The 21,332-nt window shown below is 38.2% G+C and overlaps 4 protein-coding genes across 7 annotated transcripts; 2 read left to right on the top strand and 2 right to left on the bottom strand.

The window, feature by feature from the left end:
• Positions 1-60: 60 nt before the first annotated feature.
• LOC111795883 (histone deacetylase 9) lies at positions 61-5,831 on the top strand. Of its 2 annotated transcripts, XM_023678509.2 has the most exons (15): positions 61-229; positions 567-712; positions 1,319-1,431; positions 1,529-1,646; positions 1,748-1,822; positions 1,905-2,124; positions 2,537-2,600; positions 3,416-3,508; positions 3,605-3,713; positions 3,880-3,929; positions 4,014-4,104; positions 4,601-4,671; positions 4,790-4,888; positions 5,320-5,386; positions 5,478-5,831. In XM_023678509.2, the coding sequence occupies exons 2-15, from the start codon at positions 676-678 to the stop codon at positions 5,561-5,563; spliced, it is 1,293 nt and encodes a 430-aa protein (XP_023534277.1). In that variant the 5' UTR covers positions 61-229; positions 567-675; the 3' UTR covers positions 5,564-5,831. The 2 variants fall into 2 exon arrangements, with proteins under 2 accessions (XP_023534277.1, XP_023534278.1); XM_023678510.2 differs by lacking the exons at positions 61-229; positions 567-712; positions 1,319-1,431; positions 1,529-1,646 and having other exon boundaries at positions 1,772-1,822; positions 1,905-1,980; positions 2,076-2,124.
• Positions 5,832-7,828: 1,997 nt separating this feature from the next.
• On the bottom strand, positions 7,829-9,985 carry LOC111795296 (uncharacterized). The gene is made up of 5 exons (XM_023677627.2): positions 9,451-9,985; positions 9,104-9,239; positions 8,916-8,983; positions 8,730-8,816; positions 7,829-8,085 (listed from the first exon to the last, which is right to left on the bottom strand). The coding sequence occupies exons 1-5, from the start codon at positions 9,838-9,840 to the stop codon at positions 8,008-8,010; spliced, it is 759 nt and encodes a 252-aa protein (XP_023533395.2). The 5' UTR covers positions 9,841-9,985; the 3' UTR covers positions 7,829-8,007.
• A 50-nt stretch (positions 9,986-10,035) lies between these two features.
• LOC111795295 (serine/threonine-protein kinase KIPK2-like) lies at positions 10,036-14,376 on the bottom strand. 3 transcript variants are annotated; one of them, XM_087123696.1, is made up of 3 exons: positions 14,188-14,376; positions 11,526-13,424; positions 10,036-11,058 (listed from the first exon to the last, which is right to left on the bottom strand). In XM_087123696.1, exons 2-3 carry the CDS (start codon positions 13,214-13,216, stop codon positions 10,209-10,211), a joined length of 2,541 nt encoding a protein of 846 aa, XP_086979822.1. In that variant the 5' UTR covers positions 13,217-13,424; positions 14,188-14,376; the 3' UTR covers positions 10,036-10,208. The 3 variants fall into 3 exon arrangements, with proteins under 3 accessions (XP_086979822.1, XP_086979821.1, XP_023533394.2); XM_087123695.1 differs by having other exon boundaries at positions 14,000-14,376; XM_023677626.2 differs by having other exon boundaries at positions 13,960-14,376.
• Positions 14,377-17,255: 2,879 nt separating this feature from the next.
• LOC111796061 (serine/threonine-protein kinase D6PKL1-like) lies at positions 17,256-20,981 on the top strand. Its single transcript, XM_087123697.1, has 2 exons — positions 17,256-17,860; positions 19,866-20,981. Exons 1-2 carry the CDS (start codon positions 17,304-17,306, stop codon positions 20,662-20,664), a joined length of 1,356 nt encoding a protein of 451 aa, XP_086979823.1. The 5' UTR covers positions 17,256-17,303; the 3' UTR covers positions 20,665-20,981.
• The last annotated feature ends 351 nt before the right edge of the window (positions 20,982-21,332 follow it).

Here is a 21,332-nt window from a genome sequence, read left to right on the forward strand (position 1 = left end):
AATAATATTTTAACGATAATTGGAAAATGAAAATTTAATTCTAAATAATAATAATTATCCATAGTACCCACCAAAAGGAAACCCGCGCGATCCTAAGGCCGTATTCGACAAGCTGCGGAACAATGTGAGCAGCATCAACGGGCCTTCTTCAAAGTCCTCCTCTGTTCTTCCTTGCCCATCTGCTCCAGCTTCCGGAGCCATTTCTTGCTCTCCGCCGGATTCGCATCAGGTTTTACTCCTTCTGCAGTTTAATTTTCAGGAGTAGGATTCGAAGAATCGTAATCTGTCAATCTGAACTGGAGTTTCAATGTTTTGATCTTTTCCTTTATAGCTTCGTTCTGATTTCTCTGGTTGTACTGTTTCATTCACGATTTTTTTTGTTGATTGTGTGTTCTACTCTTGAAATTATTGGATTTCATTTTATGTGTGTTTTCGGGGGTTTTGTTTGAGACGTGTTATAAGCTTTATTTATTTATTTATTATTTAAACTCATTGATTGGTGGTACTGACAATCAATATGCTTACGGAGTAATTGAATCGAATTAATGACGGTTCATCCACTGCAGTTGCTTCATGTGTGTCCTCTAATCGAATCAACAACTGCGAAGCCAGGACGATGGTGGAGTGCGAACACTAGAAGTTTGTGATCGTGCTTGCTGTGGTCTTCCAGCTAAAATGCGGTTCAAGGATAGGATTTCCTACTTTTATGATGGTACTATTTTTGTTTTCTACGTCCCTTCGACATCTATTTCTTTAGTTTACTAATCTAATGCTCAAGTTCAACCCGATTCAGTTCGGAACACCTTTCTCTGCAACGATGAGAAATTTCATCAAAACAATAGGTGTTTGTATTTAACTTTCTGTTTTCACCTTCCTTCCCACATCCATTCACTTCGATTTGTTCGTACCTTGTAAACCAGACAGTTGGCGTAGGAAAGAGCACATTGAAAGAACCATTGATTTGTCTACTTTTCGTGATATTATCAACTCTCGTCTACTTTTGCGCTGAACTTATGCTCATGCCTGATAAGAACATTTTATATTTATGGGAAAATTGTAGATTGCAATCTTAGGATTTGCCTACTTTACAAGCCGCACTTATATATTTTAAAAATGGTTTCAAATATACCTATGTTTTATTGAACTTCAAACCATATCCCTTTATATGTTTTATTTTGGAGTTGGTACACGTGGCATATCTAGAAGAAGAAACATGTATAATTCCATTCAAATTAACAATAAGATCTTAGGTGGTTGTGGTGTTTCCAGATAAGATAGTCATTTAAACTTAAACCTTATACAAAGTATGGTTTTGCAGGAGACGTGGGAAGTGTTTACTTTGGTCCAAATCATCCAATGAAACCACATCGACTCTGTATGACTCACCATCTTGTTCTCTCGTATGAGCTTCATAAGAAGATGGAAATTTATGTTAGTGTCTTTCTCTTTGAATTTGTCTTACAGTGAAGCTTTTAACACGTGCTTGTAGGTTTACCGTTTTTTTGTTGATTTTTGTACTACCATGCAGCGTCCTCACAAGGCATATCCTGTGGAGCTTGCTCAGTTCCATTCAGCTGATTATGTGGAGTTTCTGCACCGAATAAATCCAGATACCCAACACTTATTTTCTAATGAGCTGGCTAAGTGTATCAATTTTCTCTTGATCTCTATCACCCTTTCTCTGCAGTTCCTCGTTTGTAGGCAGAGAACTAGAGATAAATTTTGATAGATTTTCACTTTGTATCAGATAATCTTGGAGAGGATTGCCCTGTCTTTGAGAACTTGTTTGAATTCTGCCAAATATATGCTGGTGGAACAATAGGTAAATTCAATAATGGATGTCTTGCGATTCATGCTGAAGATATTAAGTCCTTCTTGATTCATTACTGGCATTCTCCTTGCAGATGCTGCACGCAGACTAAACCATCAACTATGTGACATTGCAATAAATTGGGCAGGTGGCTTACATCATGCTAAAAAGTGCGAGGCTTCTGGGTTTTGCTACATCAATGATTTGGTTCTGGGAATACTAGAACTTCTAAAATATCATTCTCGTGTTTTGTATATTGACATAGATGTGCATCATGGTGATGGGGTAGAGGAAGCATTTTATTTCACTGACAGGTACAACATGACCTGGACTTTCTAGTACTACATTGAATTTATAATTGGAAACTGGAAAATGTTTCTGTTTATTGAGCAATTGAGATAAGAGTTTTTTTTTTTAAGTTTAAGTTGATATTAACTGCACAGCTCATAGCTTTATGCTTATAAATTGATATTTTTGAATTATAGTTGTTGGGGCAGACTGCCGACACACATTCTGTTTGTTGCTAATTTATTTTTAACCACTCTGTTTACTGGTAGAATGAAACCTAGTATACAAAAGGGGAGAATCCGATAAAAGAATTTGAAGTCAGTAAAAATTGTAATGCATGTTTGAAGATTTTCACGAGCTGTTAATTAATACACATCCATATTCTGTATATTATAGGTCTCTCTTCTAATTCTTAATGTTCGCAATCCTCCATGACAGGGTGATGACCGTTAGCTTTCACAAGTTTGGAGACCTGTTTTTTCCTGGAACTGGTGACGTTAAGGTGATCTTTCCAAATTTTCTCATCTCTTTGTTGGTGCTTACTTCGTAAATACTAGAAAGTACTGAATTTTAGTTGGTATGTGACCCTCTTTGCTCTTCTTTTCCTTGTCTATATCACTTGTCCGCTACCAACATTCCTCTATTGCGTCCTTTCTGTCTCTTACTGAAGATTTATTTTTGTGCAACTTTCACTTTAGAAGAGCCTTGAATAAAAGACAGTATATGATTTCGCCGTTCTTTTATCTTCATCGGTGGATTTTTATGTTTGATTTTTTTTCATATCTTCTCATGCAAGTCATTTTTCTCTTGATTGGTATACTGCCTTCTTAGTTTGGTTAATACTTCAAAGAAATTAAAATTCTTTGCTTGGTTGGTGGCTTTTGGAGAGATTAAGATTATGGATTCCATTTTGAGTTCTTCCACTTTGACCTTCTATCCTCAATAGTGCACCTTTGTGTCAGGGGGACTTGGTTCAAGTATTTTTGGTGGTTTGGAGTTGCTTTCGCCTCTTTTCCTAAGTTTCGTTCCCATAGCTGTTGAGAACTCAGTGCATTCTTCTCCCATTCATGAGGGAGGTAGATTGTTGTGGCAAGACAGTTTCTTTGGTTGGAAAGAAACAAAGGGGCGTTTTAAGGGAAAGACAGATCTTGGTGAAAGTACTGGGCTTGTAATTGTTTTTGTTTTTTGCGCTCTTTTTGGTTGGTCTAGGTAGATATTTATATTTAAATAGCCCTGCTAAATGGGCTTATTATTCTGCTCTTAAACTTACTACAATTTGGAAGTTGGATGATACTCATAGATAGTAGTATTTTGAAGGAAATAGGAGAAAGAGAAGGCAAGTTTTATGCCATTAATGTCCCACTAAAGGATGGAATAGATGATGGTAGCTTCACCAGACTTTTCAGGACTGTAAGTTAACTAAAAACTCTTTGGAATTAAGCATTATTGCCCTTTGCTGTTATTTTTATTGATCATTGTACTTTTATGTGAATTCTGTACATGTAGATTATCTCCAAGGTTGTTGAAATGTATCGACCAGGTGTCATTGTTCTCCAGTGTGGAGCTGATTCATTGGCTGGAGATCGCTTAGGCTGCTTCAATCTCTCTATTGATGGTACGATTCATTGTACTTAATCCTCCCTCCCCAAGCGAGGAAAAAAAAAGAAATGAAAACCCACATTATGTGTTATGAGTTGTGCAACTTTCTGTTGCTTTTATTTATAATTCAATTTAACTTGAAGTGACATGTTCCAATTAACATTTACTTGTTCTTCCAACAGGTCATGCTGAATGTGTTAGATTTGTCAAGAAATTCAATTTGCCTTTGTTGGTATGCTTTTTTTGAAGAATTAAAATGCTGTGTTTAATTGTATATAATTATAATGATATATTTATAACTTTTCTGTAACTATAGGTTACTGGAGGTGGAGGTTATACCAAAGAGAATGTAGCTAGATGTTGGACTGTTGAAACGGGCGTTCTTCTGGATACAGAGCTGCCTAATGGTATAAAAAGTCCTCGTGTTTTTCTCCATCTTTCTTAGTTCGTTTTCTCTTCGTCAGTTTTCAATTCATAAGTGTCATTGAATTAGATATAGGCAATACTATCGATCCCTATGGAAAGGAACTAGTACTCTCATTTTTACCATCCTCTTGTGCACTTCCAATTTTTGTTGATCTTTTCATGTATAACGTACAACAGCCCCTCATCAAAAGGGTGATCATTAGATATTGACATCGATATTTGACTGCAAGCCTCTAGCAAATACTTCTTGGTTCCATCAGATTTTTCCTTTCATGTTTGTACCCTGTATATATATCTCCGAATTGTGCATTTTTTTCCTCTCGTTAAGCTTGCATGTTAATTGAGCAGAATTTTTTTTTCCTGCTCTACTGTTTAACTAGTGCTTGCCCAAACCAGTTTAAACGTCTATCTGATTCATAATGTGGAAGATTTTCTCTGTACATTTTCTCCATGCTGAAAATCTACGCTTTATTGCAGAAATCCCGGATAACGAGTATATCAAATATTTTTCTCCAGACCATTTGCTAAGAATTCCAAATGGGCATATGGTCGGTACTTTTTCCAAATTTACATTATATGTTTTTTGTTTACTTTCTAACCAGTTGAATTGCTTCTAGCAACGCATCACTCAAATCCTCTTCTTTGTTCTTGTGATTTCCCTGGCAGGAGAATTTAAATACGAAATCTTATCTTAGCACGATCAAAACACAAGTCTTGGAAAATCTCCGTTTCATCCAACATGCTCCAGGTGTACAAATGCAAGAGGTGGGTTTGTGGCTGAATTTGTTTGCGTACTGTCTAGTCTACCCAGGTCATTCTATATTTGAGACAAAATTGACTGTATACTTGATTCGATATATCCTAGTTGTGGAAACTAATAGCCTATCATTAATAGTTTTTTATTTTAGTTGTTGTGTCAATTCAACCTAACTCAATGGATAGGGCACTAATTACCATTCCAAAGGTCGGTGGCTCAACTCCACCCTTTAAATTGTTGAATTGAAAAAACACCTTTTTTAAAAAACTTCATTTGCCTCCAATTTTTTGAGTTTTCAGATGAAATGGTATGTTGGGCTTTCAAAGCATGTAGTAGAAGTTCTAAGTATCTCACTTTTTCATTGTTATATTAGCGTCTAAATAAGCTGTTCTAAATAAAAATGACCTTCACACGGATGTTATTTTGGTACACGGTGCAGGTTCCTCCTGACTTCTATATTCCCGATTTCGATGAAGATGAGCAAAACCCTGATGAGCGCATGGACCGTGAGTGTCATCAGAACACTTTTTCTTTGCTTCTCTGATTAGATCTTGTTTTATGCCTTTCTCAATTAAAATCTAAATTCTGTTATTTCAGGGCACACCCATGACAAGCAAATCCAGCGTGATGATGAATATTATGAAGGAGATAACGATAACGATCATGATATGGATGATGCCTGATGATCATATCCTTCATTATCATTTTTTTTTTGGGTGAAAACGATGTACGACTGACTTGAGTAGAAAGAAAAGCATGTAAATAGATGGATTTGTCTATTATCTATTGTAGTGGTGATTTTTTTTTCCTCTTCTGGAACGGTTTTTTTTTTTTTTTTTTTTTTTTTTTTTTGTAATGTTTCTTTTTGGATTCTGTTGGTGGTAAGAAAACATGATAGTGAAACAACATTTTGGTCTTCCATTTGATGAAATTTTACTATCGGTTCTCGGTTAGGAATCACGAATCTCCACAATAGTATGATATTGTCTACTTTGAGTATAAGTTCTCGTGGGTTTGCTTTTAATTTCTCTAAAAGGTCTCATACTAATGAAAATAGTGTTCCATGCTTATAAACTCATGATCTTCCTCTTGGTTAATCAATGTAGGACTATTTCTCTTAATAATCTCCAACATTCTTTTTTGTTAGGTCAAAATAGTCTGGATAGTTAATTGTGAATTTTGAAAGTAAGATCTAGATACTATTCTTTTAATTGTGAATTTTTCAAGCTCGGTGAATTTTTCAAGCTCTTGGCTTTCAATTCGGCGTTTTCTGAAATTGAATTATAACTAGATTTAGAACATTTTGATCAATAGCTAAAGAAAGGTTGAATTTGGTCGCTAGATAATTGAATCTAGACGAGGTGATTGGTTTCTTATGCTACGGTCCGCCAAAGCATATCAATAATTCACAAATCATATCGGCTCTATAACTCTTTATCCAAAGGTAATCGGCCAATTTCTTCTGTTTTAACGAAATAGGACACACAACTGATAAGTTGATGCTAAGAGTCTATGACTGATACTGAACGTATATTTCAGCTGATCGTAGTACGAACAAAATTGAATAGACAGAGATTGCCTCACGTCGTGGAGATAGCCCAAAAGTCGATATCTTGCGACGAGTAGCTTGAATACCGTAGTACAAAGGGAGGAAAGGAGGATCCATGGTCATGGTCTTAATGAAGGATTCATTTTTGTTCCTCTTTTCTGGATTCTTTCATTCATTTTAATGAAGGTTTGATTTTTCAAAGGAGTAAAATTTGTTGGATAAAGCTAGGAACTCTGACCTTTTCCTTTTGTTATTTCAGTCTCCTCCTTTTGGGGGGTAACACAGCCTGTATTTTTCAAATATATGGGTACCATTTTGTGTTTTATCATATTCCATGGCTGACTGCTGCAATGATGCAGAATTGTAAGTCCTCTGGTACAAAGCTGCACAAGTTACCTGTTTATAAAAACTGGGACGTTCATTGCTTCGGAGCAAGATTTGATTACCTTGACCTAAATAATGTGCAAACTTCTCTAACTCGTAATCTAACTCGTAATGTAACAGCTCAAGCCCACCGCTAGTAGATATTGTTTGCTTTGGCTTGTTACGTATTGCTATCAGCCTCACGGTTTCAAAACGTGTCTGCTAGGAAGAGATTTCCACACCCTTAGTTTCCCTCTCCAACCAATATGAAATCTCACAATCCACCTCATTCAAAACCCAACGTTCCTTTGTTGGTACACCATCTGGTGCCTCACTTTAATACCATTTGTAAGAACTCAAGCCCACCATCAGCAGATATTGTCCGCTTTGGCTTATTACATATCTCCATCAATCTCACGGTTTTCAAACGCGTCTGTTAGGAGGAGGTTTCCACACCCTTATAAAGAATGCTTCGTTCTCCCCTCCAACCGATATGGGATCTCAAAGCAAGAAATATGAATGTTCAAAGTTATGACGAGGCGGGATTTTTTGAACCGGATGAAAAAAACATTATAAAACAAGAGAAATTGGCCGAGGGAACAAAAAGGTATCTCTACTATTCCTTTGCAGTGTGGCCATTGCAGCTTTTATTTTCAAAACTGCATCCTTCACTACCTCCCTACTTTCACTTTCCCAAATTTAGCTTAGAGCTTCAGAAACATGGAACCACGATTTCAAAAAAGTAAAGTAATCTGATAAATGTTTTGAGGAGTACCTTTCCATGAAGAGTCCGAGGAGTCTTGGAATCTTGGAACTTTTTTATTGAAATAATGTCTCTTTTCGAATTCAATGCCTGAATTCGTGAGATTCTAAAGTCATTCAGCCATAGCAACTCTGAAACAGAACGCCTTTATACATTCACACCAAAATGAGAAAAAGGGTAAAAAACTGTTTAATTTACCTTTGCTAAAAGGTGAATTTAGATATTGAAGAACACAAGATTTGGTTGGACCACAACCAACAAAGCCCATTGAGATAGATTCTAAAAACAAAGTCTGAAAAGACTTTGAATTTATTCAAATGAAAACAATATTTGTTCAGCGGATACACATACCATATGACTTGAAATATATCCATTCCACAAAGGGATTAACCATTGCGTTACTTGAATAATTTGCATTATTTTGCATGAATGAAGTACGTATTCAGAAATCATTAATCTGAAAAGTGTTTGTTCTCTGCTAAGATGCTTTCCAACAGTGATTCACACGCATCTTCAAGCAAGTCCAGAACCTAAATTGACACATTGCATAATTTCAACAGAAGTACCAATTTAGTGGGCATTAAACTCAGCATACAAAGTAGATTTTTAAGGGTATGCTGAAGAATTTAGACTATCAACTTGATGAACAGTGAATAGGTATCGTATCGTTCATGAGTACTGTACAATCAACTTGATCTCAATCAAAGAGCCAAGAAAAAAGTAGAGTTGTAAAAAACATATTTCAAAGAAAAAGAATGCCTTCATGTAAAGGATGAAAGAACCAGATGAATGAAAAGACTTACTAAGATATGCAGTAATTTGACATTCATGCAACTGATCTTTTAGGAAAATTACAAGTACGCTAAATGTGACTGAAATGTTCATATGGAAGAAAAGGGAAACAACTAGCTGTTTTTTCATGGAAGCTGAAAAACAAGATGGTTCGGGAAGATTTGAACCTCTTAGTCAAAAGAATGTCTAAACTAGTTGAGCTAAGCTCGAGTTGGCCTTAAAAAATACAACCATATGATGATCAAAGATATATTTACAGTGTTGCAACTATATTTCTCCAGCAATTTTAGCCTAGAAAGTGAACCAGAATTCTATTCAAAGCATGTAAAAATCCAGAATACCAAATATCCAGAACAAACATATATAAGAATTTCTGGATTACCTTCTCAAAACCTTGTTGCCCACCATAATAAGGATCCGGTACCTCTGTTTCATTATGCCTTTTACAGTATGAACACATTAATTTGACCTGACATTATTGCATCGGCATCTTTATGAGATCATGTGTTGAAAAGAATGAAAATCATACACAAACACAAGTAATTCTCATTCAAGATCTTGTACTAACCTTCTTATGCGAATCAGGAGGGAGAGTATTCTTAGTTCTCCACCGTTCAAAAGCCCCTAAAATATCCTCTGTAGAAATAATCAAGACCCAGAAAATGAATCATTAACAAAGATTGAGTTGACCTGGTATGATTGGAATTGCAAAACATAGCATAAATACGAAGATTTTGCCATAGTATTCTCTCCTACCTCTGTTTTGCTTGTCCATGGCAAGAATAAGATCAAAATTTACAAAATCAGATGGCTGGATTGGCCTCGATATGGATGTTATCGCTATCCCGCGCCGTTTAGAGGCTGCTCTCATTCTTGGGTCGGCCTCATTACCCTTGAGAAATGAGTCAAAATCACTTAGAACCATATAGAACCAGTTTTCGCTTCAAAGAAACTATGGCGATTGTTTAATTGCAGAGAAAACGAGAAAAGGAAACTGTTATAGAAGCGAGAATTTTCGCAAACCTGGAGGATGAAACCTTTTAATCGTGTCTACAACAAGAAAATGGCACAGAGAATTTCCAATTAAAAACAAAGTCGATTACCTCATGGTAACCAATGGTGCCAGCAGAATCTATTATGAACTTCGAATCGAGACCCCTCTTCTTCACCAGGTCTCTGAATACTCCTTCAGCAGCTGGGCTTCTGCAGATGTTTCCCAAGCACACAAAGAGCACAGAGAAAGGTTTTGTCGCTGTCTCTGAGCTTGTGGGAAGGGCGGTATCGGCCATGGAAGCTACAATGAAAGAAGTCGATGGAGTAGAGAAATGGGTTCCACGGGAACTTCGAGGAGGCTTAAAGTTTCGGAGATGGGAGAATTTTATAGGTTGACAAACAAGCAATGACGAAGGGTTTAGTGATGAAGTAGGACAGAAATGACTGTAAGGACTTAGAAAATTGGCGTCAACTCTAAGCTGCAATTGCAACGCCCTCATCACTGCGTTGGATGGGACTCCGATTATTGGTTCCTACAGAATCTCCCCAGCTCTGCAAACGTGTTGCTACCACTATTTAGAACAATTCTCCTTTTGGCCTTTTTTTGAGATAATGCTCCGTTGGATCATTCAATCTTCTTCAACGATGAGATACTACTAATTTGACCTCTCCGTAGTTCATTTAGTACAGTCTGGTAAAAGTTAATCCATATCTGTTGTCTATTTATCTTGTGGGAGGGAGAAAAGGATGGTGTTTTTCCTTCACAACATATAGTTTTCCTTTCACTAGCATGGTTACATTATAAGCTATAACAAGGATGAGAGCTTAGAAACAAAAATATGGATGTTCCCTAGTCAGAAAGTGAAGGCTAAAACAGGTCGAAGATTGCTGCATCCGCTTCCATATTCTCGAGATCTCTACACTTTGTGTTCTCCCCGGGATCCACTGGCATTGCACCAGTTCCATCGTCGAAGAACTTGGGAAGCTCAGGTGGAACTGCACAACGTATCAGAGCCCAATTGATGCCTTCAAAAAATGGATGCTGCTTAATCTCAATAGCTCCTTTTGTTGCGCCTAATCGGTTTTCAGGCTCCTTTGCCAACAGACATCTGATTAGATCTCTTGCATGAAAGCTAACTATGGGGCTATCAGGGAACTTGAGAGTGTGGGATACTATGTTCGCTAATGTGTCCTCATTTCCTGAACCTTTGAAGGGAGTCTTACCATAAAGTAGCTCAAACAGGAAAATCCCGTAAGTCCACCAATCAACAGCACTCCCATGGCCATCACCCTTAACAATCTCAGGAGCGAGGTATTCGTGGGTTCCTACGAATGAATTGGACCGCACACCAGTTGGCTCGACAATAAGCTGTGGTAATAGACTAGCCTGATTGTCTGCTTTTGTTCTCCGAGATTTGTATGGAGCAGATAAAACTTTGGGGGTGAAGCATGAGACCTGCCAGGATGGGTGGAGGCAGAAAGGGTCAATGCAACTAGATTCATCACAGGGATTCAACTTCCTCTTGGTGGATTCCACAACTGGAGATGATGATTGAAGCAGCATTGGATTAACAGCACATCTAAGAGACAAATCAAAATCTGTGAGCATTATGTGCCCATCTTCTCGGACCAGAACATTTTCGGGTTTCAGGTCTCGGTAAATAACGCCTTGCATGTGTAAGTACTCCAGGGCAAGAAGAATCTCGGCAACATAGAACCTAGAATAAAAAGATTCAGCAAGTCCAAATTGGATCAGAAAGACACTAACCAAATTTAATACTTGGTAACAAAAGATGCAGTGTTTTATCAATCAGACTGATTATGACGGAACAACTTCTGCTAACAAGAAGTAAACCACATTATCCAACAAAATGTTTGGACCAATGACTACAGCCAAACAGAAAAGACATGAGAGCATGCTTTTAATCTAATCATCGAAACTCAACGACCTTTTAACTTAATATTTTAACACCCATCCACAAATGGTGGTGTGGTGGTCCCCTAGTCTCTTCTTTTCATTCTCAACTTGCCAATATTCACAGTAAACATACACTTTCATATATGCATAAATCAAATGACTAGCCATCATGAGAACAGATTTCCAGCACAAGTACACGCTAACATCGTGTGAGAAAACAAAAGCGTAATTATACTGGGGCACTTAATTAGAGAATCACAATCTAACCTGACTGCATGCTCAGAGAAACTCTTGCATGGTTGCTTTTGTTGCAGCACATGGAGATCTCCACCAGGACAGTAGTCCATGACCAAGCATGATTGCTCATCCGTCTCAAAATGAGCATATAGTGTAGGGAGAAATGGATGGTCAAGTATTTCCAGTATCTCTCTCTCAGTTTGTGCCCGAAGTATTTTTTTTCTGCTTGCCAAGAACTCTTTGTCCATCACTTTGATAGCAAATAGACAGCTGGAATTGCATAGCTCAGAGAGATATACAGTCCCAATGTCCCCGAGACCAAGTCTCCTTAACAGATTGAAGTTTTTCAGACTTAGGCATTTATGTTGACCCTGAATGTGGTGGATAGCTTCCCATTTCAAGTCCTTTGACATGTGAGGCCTTACTCCACTACAACTTGATCCACTGAGAATGCTTTCCCCACTGATGCTTGGGCTATGGCTACATTCACCAATACTACTACTTTTAGAGCTCTGAGAGAACATCCCTTTCTCTCTTGATCTGGATCTCTCATCGAATGGCATAATAGTTGGCCTGATCCTGTTACAGCAGTTGAGAGATGTACCAGGTCCACTGGACTCTGTGTTTACTAGATTTGCACTTACTTCAATACCTAAAGTTGTGCTACTAGAGATAGAGGAACCTATCTCTTTTTCTTTACTCTCGTGATTCTGGGCATTTTCTGGCATTCGGTTCTCGAACTTTTCGGATATGGAACCCAAATCAGTGTCAACCATCACTGTACGCATTTCAAACGCACTAGGGGAGGAAATGGGTTCAAATTTTGCTTTCTTCTTGACAGAGTTTTTGGTCCTGAAAATAGGTTTGATGAAACGTGTATTATTGAAAGCTGATTTGTTCGGCCAAATAACAGATCCAGAGCTTGATAGAGAGGATAAACAACGCATTGTACCTTTCTCCTCTGGCACTGAATTTTTTGCCAAATCTTCAGTTGAGGAATTATCCAAGCTGTTCAGAGTCGGATCCTTCTCACCAGAAGGAGTGAAGGAAGGAGATTTAAGTGGCTTTATACTTGTCACTTCTACAAGATCCTTTGACATCAATCTATCCACATCTGCCTCTTCTGATACCCCACTGTTCTTAAAAAGTGAAGACTCAGCACCCTGGTTTGATATATCTGCCTCAGTTTTATGCAACAATTCAGGCATCTTATTCTGAAAAGTAGACATAATTTCTGAAACAAAGGAAATTTCTACCAAATTTTCTTTCCTTTCATTTATTCGCACATCAGATCCATTGGCCTCAACCACCACAGCCTTATACAAACTTTTGATAGTTCCTGCTTCAGAGATTCCAGGTGAACCTAAAGACCTCGTTAACCTCTTTGCAGCAGCCATTTCTGCAGCCTGAGATATGCATAAGCCCCTCAAAGCCTGCTTTAAGCTTGCAGGCTCAGAAATTCCAATCCCTGCCATGTGAGATGAACCCACTCTCATTGGTCGCTTCATCGCACTCTTTTGCAACGCATCTTTATCAACTCCATGTTGCTGACCTGACCTGTTACGTAATGTTCTGATATCAATTGCCTGAAACAGACGATTAATGTCATCCTCTATTGAAAACCTTTTTCCTACATCTATCGTGTAACTTGTCCCAGCTTTCTCAGAATCAAATTCTTCCGTTGATTCAACAATTTTGGAAGTACTAGCTAATGTAGTCATCTTTTGGGAATAACACTAGAGGAAGCGAGAAGATGTGGCCTTGATGGTAACTGCTAACCCAATTCTAAGGAACTATTTCTAAGACACAATGCAGATACCAAACGTTGTGCCAGATGTCCTCCGAAGCTGTCTTCAACCATACTCATTTGCTGAGCTGCCTTCAACCAGCATATTTCTTCCAAGAACTTTGAGATGAAACATCAAAAGTCTGCCAGGATTCCATTTCATGTCAGTAAACCATTGATGCAGGAATCACACTAAGATCCAATATAATACGAAGGAATATTGTATCATCAAACAACCAAAAACCATCATTAAAAACTTTATGAAAGAAAGTTTACACCGTATGTTAAGAGTCCATGAGAAAGCAACAAAAACAAATATATCACTGTCAATTACTATTTCACTTCAAACCATGATTTAAACACCAGGCAACGGCATCAATTTCGACTTGAAGAATCATCGCCAGATATCTCATCCTTGGATATACATTCGTGGTTAACAAGTTGCAGATAATCAATGGCGAACTTCATTATCCATACAATTTTCCAAATTTGATACTCAAAAAGTCTACATGAACAAAAGAGAAACCAAAACGCAGGATCCATTACTCAGCATATTCTAAACAATAGCATACATAAATACATCCAAAACAGCACACAACCTCAATCAACTCATGCCATTCTATCTTCCACAGTAAAACAACTATTCTCCATAAAAACGCAAAACTCTCATATAATTACCATAAATTTCCAGCGAAACGATGTAACGAGAACAACTCACTCCACCGAAACGTCGGGGATGATCCGAGCCTCCGAAACCGACGGCTCCGAGACACCGAACAGAGGAATACGAAAACGGAAACAACAGAGCTAAGGATCGAATGAAAAAAGACGAAAGGGAAAACAAAACAGAGGGATTTTGGATGGTTTTAGCGTTGGGGAAAGTGAATGAAGAAAGAGAGACCAAACGAACAGTCGCTAAAGGAAATCACGAGGAATCCGAGAGAGCACGCCAAAGCCATAGCCAACGCCAACATGAGCCATAGACGAGAGCCTCCGACTCGACTCCATGACTGTAAACTCTCTTCTCTTTTCCCACCGCCAAAAACGGCATAGGAGAGAGAAAACCGGTTAGAGAGAGAGAGAGAGAGAGAGAGAACTCGCGGGTTGAATCGCGGGTTGAACTCGCGGGTTGAAACCGTACAATATTTTCTTTGTTTGACACGTGGGGTCCACCCTAAATTCTTCGGGATGTCAAACTTGATTTGATATTTTTGTATTATTTATGAATATTAAAATAACGATTAAATAAAATAATATTATTATAAATTCTGTGGCAACCCAACAAAAGCAATGATCTTGTTGTGTTCCTGTTCGGCGCCCAAATAATTTTTTTAAAATATTAATTAAACACGTCACTCTGAAAATTTAATATAATTAATTTGGAAATATTTAAAGTAAGATTTAAGTTTCAATATTAAAATATTTAATGGAAACGTGTTTGTCAAATAAACTTTTTTAATTTTTTATTTGATTAATTTGTTGGTTAAAGACAAAGCAACTAAAGTGGTTAATTTTTTTTATTACTTCCAACGGCCAATAATCTAACCATCTATTTTTTAAATAATTATTATCTAATAAATTAAATTCAAACTCATCACTAATCTTCACGTTTAAAGACACATATTATTAATAAACGTCTAAATAATCTACCAACAAGAAACATAGTTTGTTAATAATGTAAAACTATCATTAAGATACTGTGATGTATCACATTGGTTGGGAGAAGAATAAAACACTCAGGGTGTGGAAATCTTCCCCTAATAGATGTGTTTTAAAGTCTTGAGGAGAAACCCGAAAGAGAAAGCCTAAAGAGGACAATATTTGGCAACGGTGAACTTGGGTCGTTACAAATGGTATCAGAGCCAGACATCGGACTATGTGCTAGCGAGGAGGTTGTTCCTCGAAAGGGTAGACACGAGGTAGTGTGCCAGTAAGGACGCTCGGCTCCAAAGGAGATGGATTTGTGAGGGTCCCACATCGATTGAAGAAAGGGATGAGTGTCAGCGAGGACACTGGAGCTTGAAGGAGGTGGATTGTGATGTCCCACATTGGTTGGAGAGGAGAGCAAAACACCCTAAAGAGGACAATATTTGGCAACAGTGAACTTGGGTCGTTACAAATGGTATCAGAGCCAGACATCGGACTATGTGCTAGCGAGGAGGTTGTTCCTCGAAGGGGTAGACACGAGGTAGTGTGCCAGTAAGGACGCTCGGCTCCAAAGGAGATGGATTTGTGAGGGTCCCACATCGATTGAAGAAAGGGACGAGTGCCAACAAAGACACTGGGGTTTGAAGGAGGTGGATTGTGATGTCCCACATTGGTTGGAGAGGAGAGTAAAACACCCTTAAAAATAAAAGGGTGTGAAAACCTTCCCCTAGACGCGTTATAAAATCTGAAAGGGAAAAACTCAAAGAGGACAACAGTGAACTTGGGTTTATTTAGCAATCGTCTATAAGTATTTCTTAAAAGGTATCAAAATGGCTACTTACCTCTTTAATTTATGTTTGGGGTCTCGATTCTCGAGCTTTCAGTATCCAATTATCTCAAACTTTTATTTGACAGCTCTTTTAAGGAGTCAAGTTTTTTAAACAATTGAGAGTGTCACGAGAACGGGTCAAAAAGGGGATCATTTTGATGAAAATCATGACGGGTGATTTTTTGGGCTTACATGGATGGTTCAACCGAACCGACTGCGTTACAGATGTGTACCGTGTATATAAAGAGTTATATTAATTAAAAACAGTGGTTTATATTTTATGAAAAAATATTAATAAAGTGACAAAAATCAAACATTTCAAATCAAAACTAAAATAACTCCCATCTCAATCAAATAATTCTCCGCAAAAAATGGGGATGTAACAAATAAATAAAACGATAACATGAAGAGGACAAGGACAAAAAGAGAATAAATAAATAAATAAATAAATAAATAACCGAAAAGACATTGCTGCCCCTAAACATTATCGTTATTACGTGAAATTGCCACTTTCCATATATTCTTATTTCTTAGTCGGATAATGACAAAATATCCACCATTCATATATTCAATTTATTTTATAATTTATTCTCTGAAAAAAATATATATATATATTTTAAGTAAATAGTAATTAGAGGTGAAAAAATCAACCTTGTCATATTTTGATCAATAAAATACATTTTTAATTAATTGAATTATATCTAAATTGGCAAAAAAAAAAAAAAAAAAAAAACATGTTTAAGTTTTTTTTTAATAAAAAAATTAATTAAATTTTCATGAATATTTTAATAGTTATTTTAAAGTATGTATTATTAATCAATAAAAATAAAGCCATAATTCATTTTGTTAAAGGCTATAAATTCCACGTGGCATATTGGGAAGAGGCCACATAATGAAACTCCGGCCATACTAAGAGAATGTTCAAAATGAGAGGTTTTATTGAATTATTGTGCTCAATTATTGACAATTTAAATATTTGTAGTAACCATTATAATATGAAAATTTATTAAATATTTAAATTTTATTTCCAACAGATAAGTAAATTAATGTATTATTATTTCACAATTATTATATTAAAAAATGAGAAAAAAATCAACAATGCTATTAAAGCTTCTTTTATGAATTTAAATTCACGAGATCTTTAAAGATTTTTGTAGTTTAATTATTTTTTAAAGATTATGTAATTAAATATGTGAGAATTTTCTAATTAAAAGAGAGATATTGCGAAATAATAATATATTCTGTAATTTAATTTGTTGTCTTTGTTTAAATATTTTATTTATTTTAATTTTCCTATTTTAATTTTTGGAATTTTGCGTGATTTACGAATAGACCCCCGAAGATACGGCACATATGATTGGAGATGTCTACTGAACCCGGTCCAGGCGTCCAAAATTCAGGCAAATCGAGCCCTTCCGAAATGGGCCCCCAAACCGGGCCCAATTAGCTTCTCTGACCCGGCCCAATATCTTCCCTTCAAAAATCATTCCCTCGCCCCCATCTTCCTCGTACGCTCTTTTCCTCTTCTTCTTCTTCCCTCTCTTCAATGGAGTCTTCTCACGACGATATCGCCGACGACCTACAGAGCTTGAGCTTCAACTCCACCAACACTAATCGCAGCACCAGCTCCGGCTCCGAGACTACTCTCACCGCCTCCTCCTCCTCCTTCGTTCATATCCCTTCCATTTTCAACAAGCCTCACGCGCCTTCCTCCGACCCTTGCTGGTCAGCTGTAAGCCGGATCCGATCCGAATCGTCTACTCGCCAACTCGCCTTCTCCGACCTTAAGTTCTCGCACCGTCTTGGCTCTGGCGACATTGGCTCCGTCTACCTCGCTGGACTCAAGTCCGCTGGAGATGACGGATGTTTCTTTGCGGCGAAGGTGATGGATAAGAAGGAATTGGCGAGTCGAAGTAAAGAAGGTAGAGCGAGGACTGAGAGGGAGATTTTGGAGTGTTTGGACCATCCGTTTCTTCCAAAGCTCTATGCTAGTATCGATTCGCCGAAATGGCTCTGTCTCTTGACTGAGTTCTGCCACGGCGGTGACCTCCATGTTCTCCGGCAACGGCAGCCTAACAAACGCTTCGGTGAACTCGCCGTGAGGTGCGCACAGTAGCAAATCAATGAATCATCTCTTTAGTTTCAATTTCAATTCCATTATTTTGCACTCACAATATACAAATTCCAGAAGAGGACCTTTTCTTTTTCTTTTTATTTTTTTTAAATTGCGGGATTGGAAGATGGGTTGGGATCTGGTGTGGGCGAATGTAGTTGATGCGGGGAAAATGCATGCTCTGGGAAAGTGACGATTCGTGTTACTGGGCCTACAATCTGACATAACCAGTATGATGGTCAGAGGTGGGGACCAGCAGGTTGGTTATTGTCGCTTGAGGGATTTGAGGAGAATAGAATGCTACTGTGGGCCTGTTCGCACTGGATTATCTGAGCTCGTTGCTATTGGATGGGTATAGATAGATAGGGAGGTTAATACTTAATATTGAGAGAAACTGGGATTGTTGAGTGCTGTCTCGAACTCGGTGGTCTGATGCGGCAAGGCCCACGTGAGCTCGAGATTCGATGTACTGAGCGATCCAATAGGATCCATATTAGAAGGTCAAAGTTCATCTCTCTTGTTGACTTTCTTTTTAAAAACCCAATAATTTTACCGCAAGCGGCGTCTTGAGAAATTTGTTCCAAGTGAAGCAAACCATGTAGCCGAAATCACTGGGTTATCGGAAATGGCCTCTTAGGTGCTGTTTCTGAGCTGTTTTTCTTGGTTCTAAAGCAAATTTCAAATAGCATTTATTGCGGTTTTCCGAACAAATCTTTGATGGGTTATTTTAGGATACTTTTTCCTTTCTAAAAACACCTTACATATGCAATTTGCTAAAGAAAACAGCGACCCTTTTAGCTAGTTTAGTTAGTTTCTACTTTCTTCTTTGACCATGTCGGTTTGGACAGTGTCGTGAGGAAGGAGTATAGCGTCCCCATCGCATTAATTCTTTGATAATTGCCATTTCATCTCCATTGAAATAAAGACAACTACCCCAAGAAGGCAGCTGATATTGAATTATAATCATCCATTATTATGCCGTATCTTCTGGTTAGATCAACTCCTGATGAACATTCATTTAGTTCAATGGCTAGGTGTCATAATTTTTGCTCAAAGGTCCCGTAAGTTTCTGCAGCTGGTCTTAACTTATTGTACAAAAGGGTAGCCTCCAAACTAGCAAGTAGAGTAAAGGGTACAACATAAATGAATCATAGTGTAAAAGTACTGGTAAGAAAGCATGCTTTTTTGTCCATTTATTACCATTACTGCAAACAGAGTTTTCTCTCTCAGTCTGTCTCTCTCTCTGTTGCTTGAACAAGTAGTTCTGTTTTGTTTATATATATTATCTTGGGGAGGCTGCGGGGTGTGGGGGTATTGATGGTGTAGGGTCCAAGACAGGTACTATATAAAATACATACATTAGAAGTTTATATGGCCAAAATGTCCATTGGCATATAATATAAACAATTCTAGTGGTTGCTCTTTAGCATCAGCGAGGGGCTCACCACATTGTCCTTTCTCAAAGATTTTTAGATCTCCAAAAGGAATTAGAATTCCAAATTTCCTGGTTCTGCGCGCTTTTGCTGGATTTAAATTACTCATGTTTTTGTCAAATCTTCGAAGTGTTGTGTAAGAAGTTAATGACCATGTGATAATGCAAGAATCCGAGGCCTCCCACGTTAGCACAATAATGGGAGGATTATAAATGTGAATGCATATTATTTGTTAATATCCTCAATATGCGACAAGTGGCCAGGCCAAGGAGATGAGACATATATACAGGCAACCCAATGAAGAGGAGGGAAATAATAGTATTGATATAGCTATGAGGTTGGCCCACAGGCTAAAAGTCTAAAGACATTTCGTTGTTTCTCTCTTGTTCTTTTGCTATTTATGTTCTGTATATACGGCCAATAGCAACAGCCCTTTTCTCAGACATGCTTGGTTTTGATGTCTTGTTTATTTCTCTCTGCTATTGACTTTGTGTCAGGTCTCATCACCCTATAGTTAAGTGTTTCGTATAATTTTGAAAGGCATTTGTTGTTTGCTTTGTAGATTCTATGCATCAGAGATAGTAGTTGCTATTGAGTACCTTCACATGATGGGGATTGTTTACCGTGATTTGAAGCCGGAAAATGTGCTGGTACGATCGGACGGCCATATCATGCTCACTGATTTTGATCTCTCCTTGAAGTGTGAGGATTCAACAGCGACCCCACAGGTAATCACTGCCAAAAATGCAACAAATGGCACCGCCCGGCCAAAGAACTGCCAAATTGAGGCCCCTCCTTTCACGTCATCCTCCTGCATACTTCCAAACTGCATAGTCCCGGCAATGTCGTGTTTCAACCCGAAACGCAAGCGCAAGAAGAAGTCTAGCCACAGCAATGGACCTGAGTTTGTTGCTGAGCCGGTCGACGTCCGGTCCATGTCGTTTGTTGGCACCCACGAGTATTTGGCGCCAGAGATTGTCTCTGGTGAGGGCCATGGAAGTGCAGTGGATTGGTGGACTTTAGGGGTGTTTGTGTTTGAGTTGTTTTATGGAGTGACACCCTTTAGAGGCATGGACAATGAGCTCACCTTGGCCAACATAGTGGCCAGAGCCCTTGAGTTTCCTAAAGAACCAGTGGTGCCGACGGCGGCGAAGGACCTCATATCGCAATTACTGGTCAAAGATCCGGCAAGGCGGCTGGGGTCAACAACAGGGTCGTCGGCGATCAAGCACCACTCATTTTTCCAAGGGGTAAATTGGGCATTACTGAGATGTACGTCGCCACCATTCATTCCTCCACCATTTAGTAGAGAAACTGCAACGGATGAAAGCTGCCCAGAGGCCCCAGTGGACTATTATTAGTGGCTAAATTGAGCAAGATTGGTATTATTTTTGGACTGGTTATTATCAGCCAGCGACAGTCGCCCAACCTTCCACGGCTTGAGCACATGGGGCCTTTGTAAATCTTACAATGTGCATATATTAATAAAGCATCCTTAATTGAAATATAGTTCTAAGCCATGACTCAGAGAGAGAACCTCAGCCACATAGCTAGCTGGTTGAGATTTTAGCTGTTATAATAGTTGTACTAGATCTTGCAATGTCTTCTTTAGTTTCACCTACAAAAGTTATAGCTCAACTGAGCAAAATAATAGCATTTATCATGCAATTGTCAGAAACGTGATATAGCTTTGATCTTGATGCATCTACTCCGACAAAGTGTGTTTGATAGTTGGTGCTGAGACACTTAAAATCTTTATCTTTGTTATACTATTTCGTAATGTCATTCATTCTGAACCACACTGATTCATCACATCTGTTTTTGCCTTGCAGAAGCCGCCTGTGGTGTAGTGGCGTCTACTCCCTGTCTTGGTATCGTCAAGAGGTATGGCTGATGGATATCAAAGTAGCTGGCGATGGCTGATGGATCATGATTATGAATGAAATAGGTATTATTTATTTTGTGTGTGTTTGCATGCGGGGGTCGCTCACAAGATCACATGCCTTGTTTTGTGAAAAAATGTGGGGTT

This window comes from Cucurbita pepo, chromosome 5 (assembly GCF_057944985.1).
Source record: "Cucurbita pepo subsp. pepo isolate OVF chromosome 5, ASM5794498v1, whole genome shotgun sequence".
NCBI lineage: Eukaryota > Viridiplantae > Streptophyta > Magnoliopsida > Cucurbitales > Cucurbitaceae > Cucurbita > Cucurbita pepo.

What these genes read in the sequence shown, in the direction of transcription:
- LOC111795883 (XM_023678509.2), top strand. Translation starts at nt 676, where the DNA reads ATGCGGTTCAAGGATAGGATTTCCTACTTTTATGATG. An exon ending in GATTTCCTACTTTTATGATG is followed by an intron (nt 713 to 1,318) that starts GTACTATTTTTG and finishes ATGGTTTTGCAG; the next exon opens with GAGACGTGGGAAGTGTTTAC. An exon ending in ATAAGAAGATGGAAATTTAT is followed by an intron (nt 1,432 to 1,528) that starts GTTAGTGTCTTT and finishes ACTACCATGCAG; the next exon opens with CGTCCTCACAAGGCATATCC.
- LOC111795296 (XM_023677627.2), bottom strand. Translation starts at nt 9,840, where the DNA reads ATGAGGGCGTTGCAATTGCAGCTTAGAGTTGACGCCAATTTTCTAAGT. An exon ending in CATGGACAAGCAAAACAGAG is followed by an intron (nt 8,984 to 9,103) that starts GTAGGAGAGAAT and finishes TTATTTCTACAG; the next exon opens with AGGATATTTTAGGGGCTTTT. An exon ending in CTCCTGATTCGCATAAGAAG is followed by an intron (nt 8,817 to 8,915) that starts GTTAGTACAAGA and finishes CAATAATGTCAG; the next exon opens with GTCAAATTAATGTGTTCATA.
- LOC111795295 (XM_087123696.1), bottom strand. Translation starts at nt 13,216, where the DNA reads ATGACTACATTAGCTAGTACTTCCAAAATTGTTGAATCAACGGAAGAA. An exon ending in TTCTCTGAGCATGCAGTCAG is followed by an intron (nt 11,059 to 11,525) that starts GTTAGATTGTGA and finishes TTTTTATTCTAG; the next exon opens with GTTCTATGTTGCCGAGATTC.
- LOC111796061 (XM_087123697.1), top strand. Translation starts at nt 17,304, where the DNA reads ATGGAGTCTTCTCACGACGATATCGCCGACGACCTACAGAGCTTGAGC. An exon ending in TTCGGTGAACTCGCCGTGAG is followed by an intron (nt 17,861 to 19,865) that starts GTGCGCACAGTA and finishes TTTGCTTTGTAG; the next exon opens with ATTCTATGCATCAGAGATAG.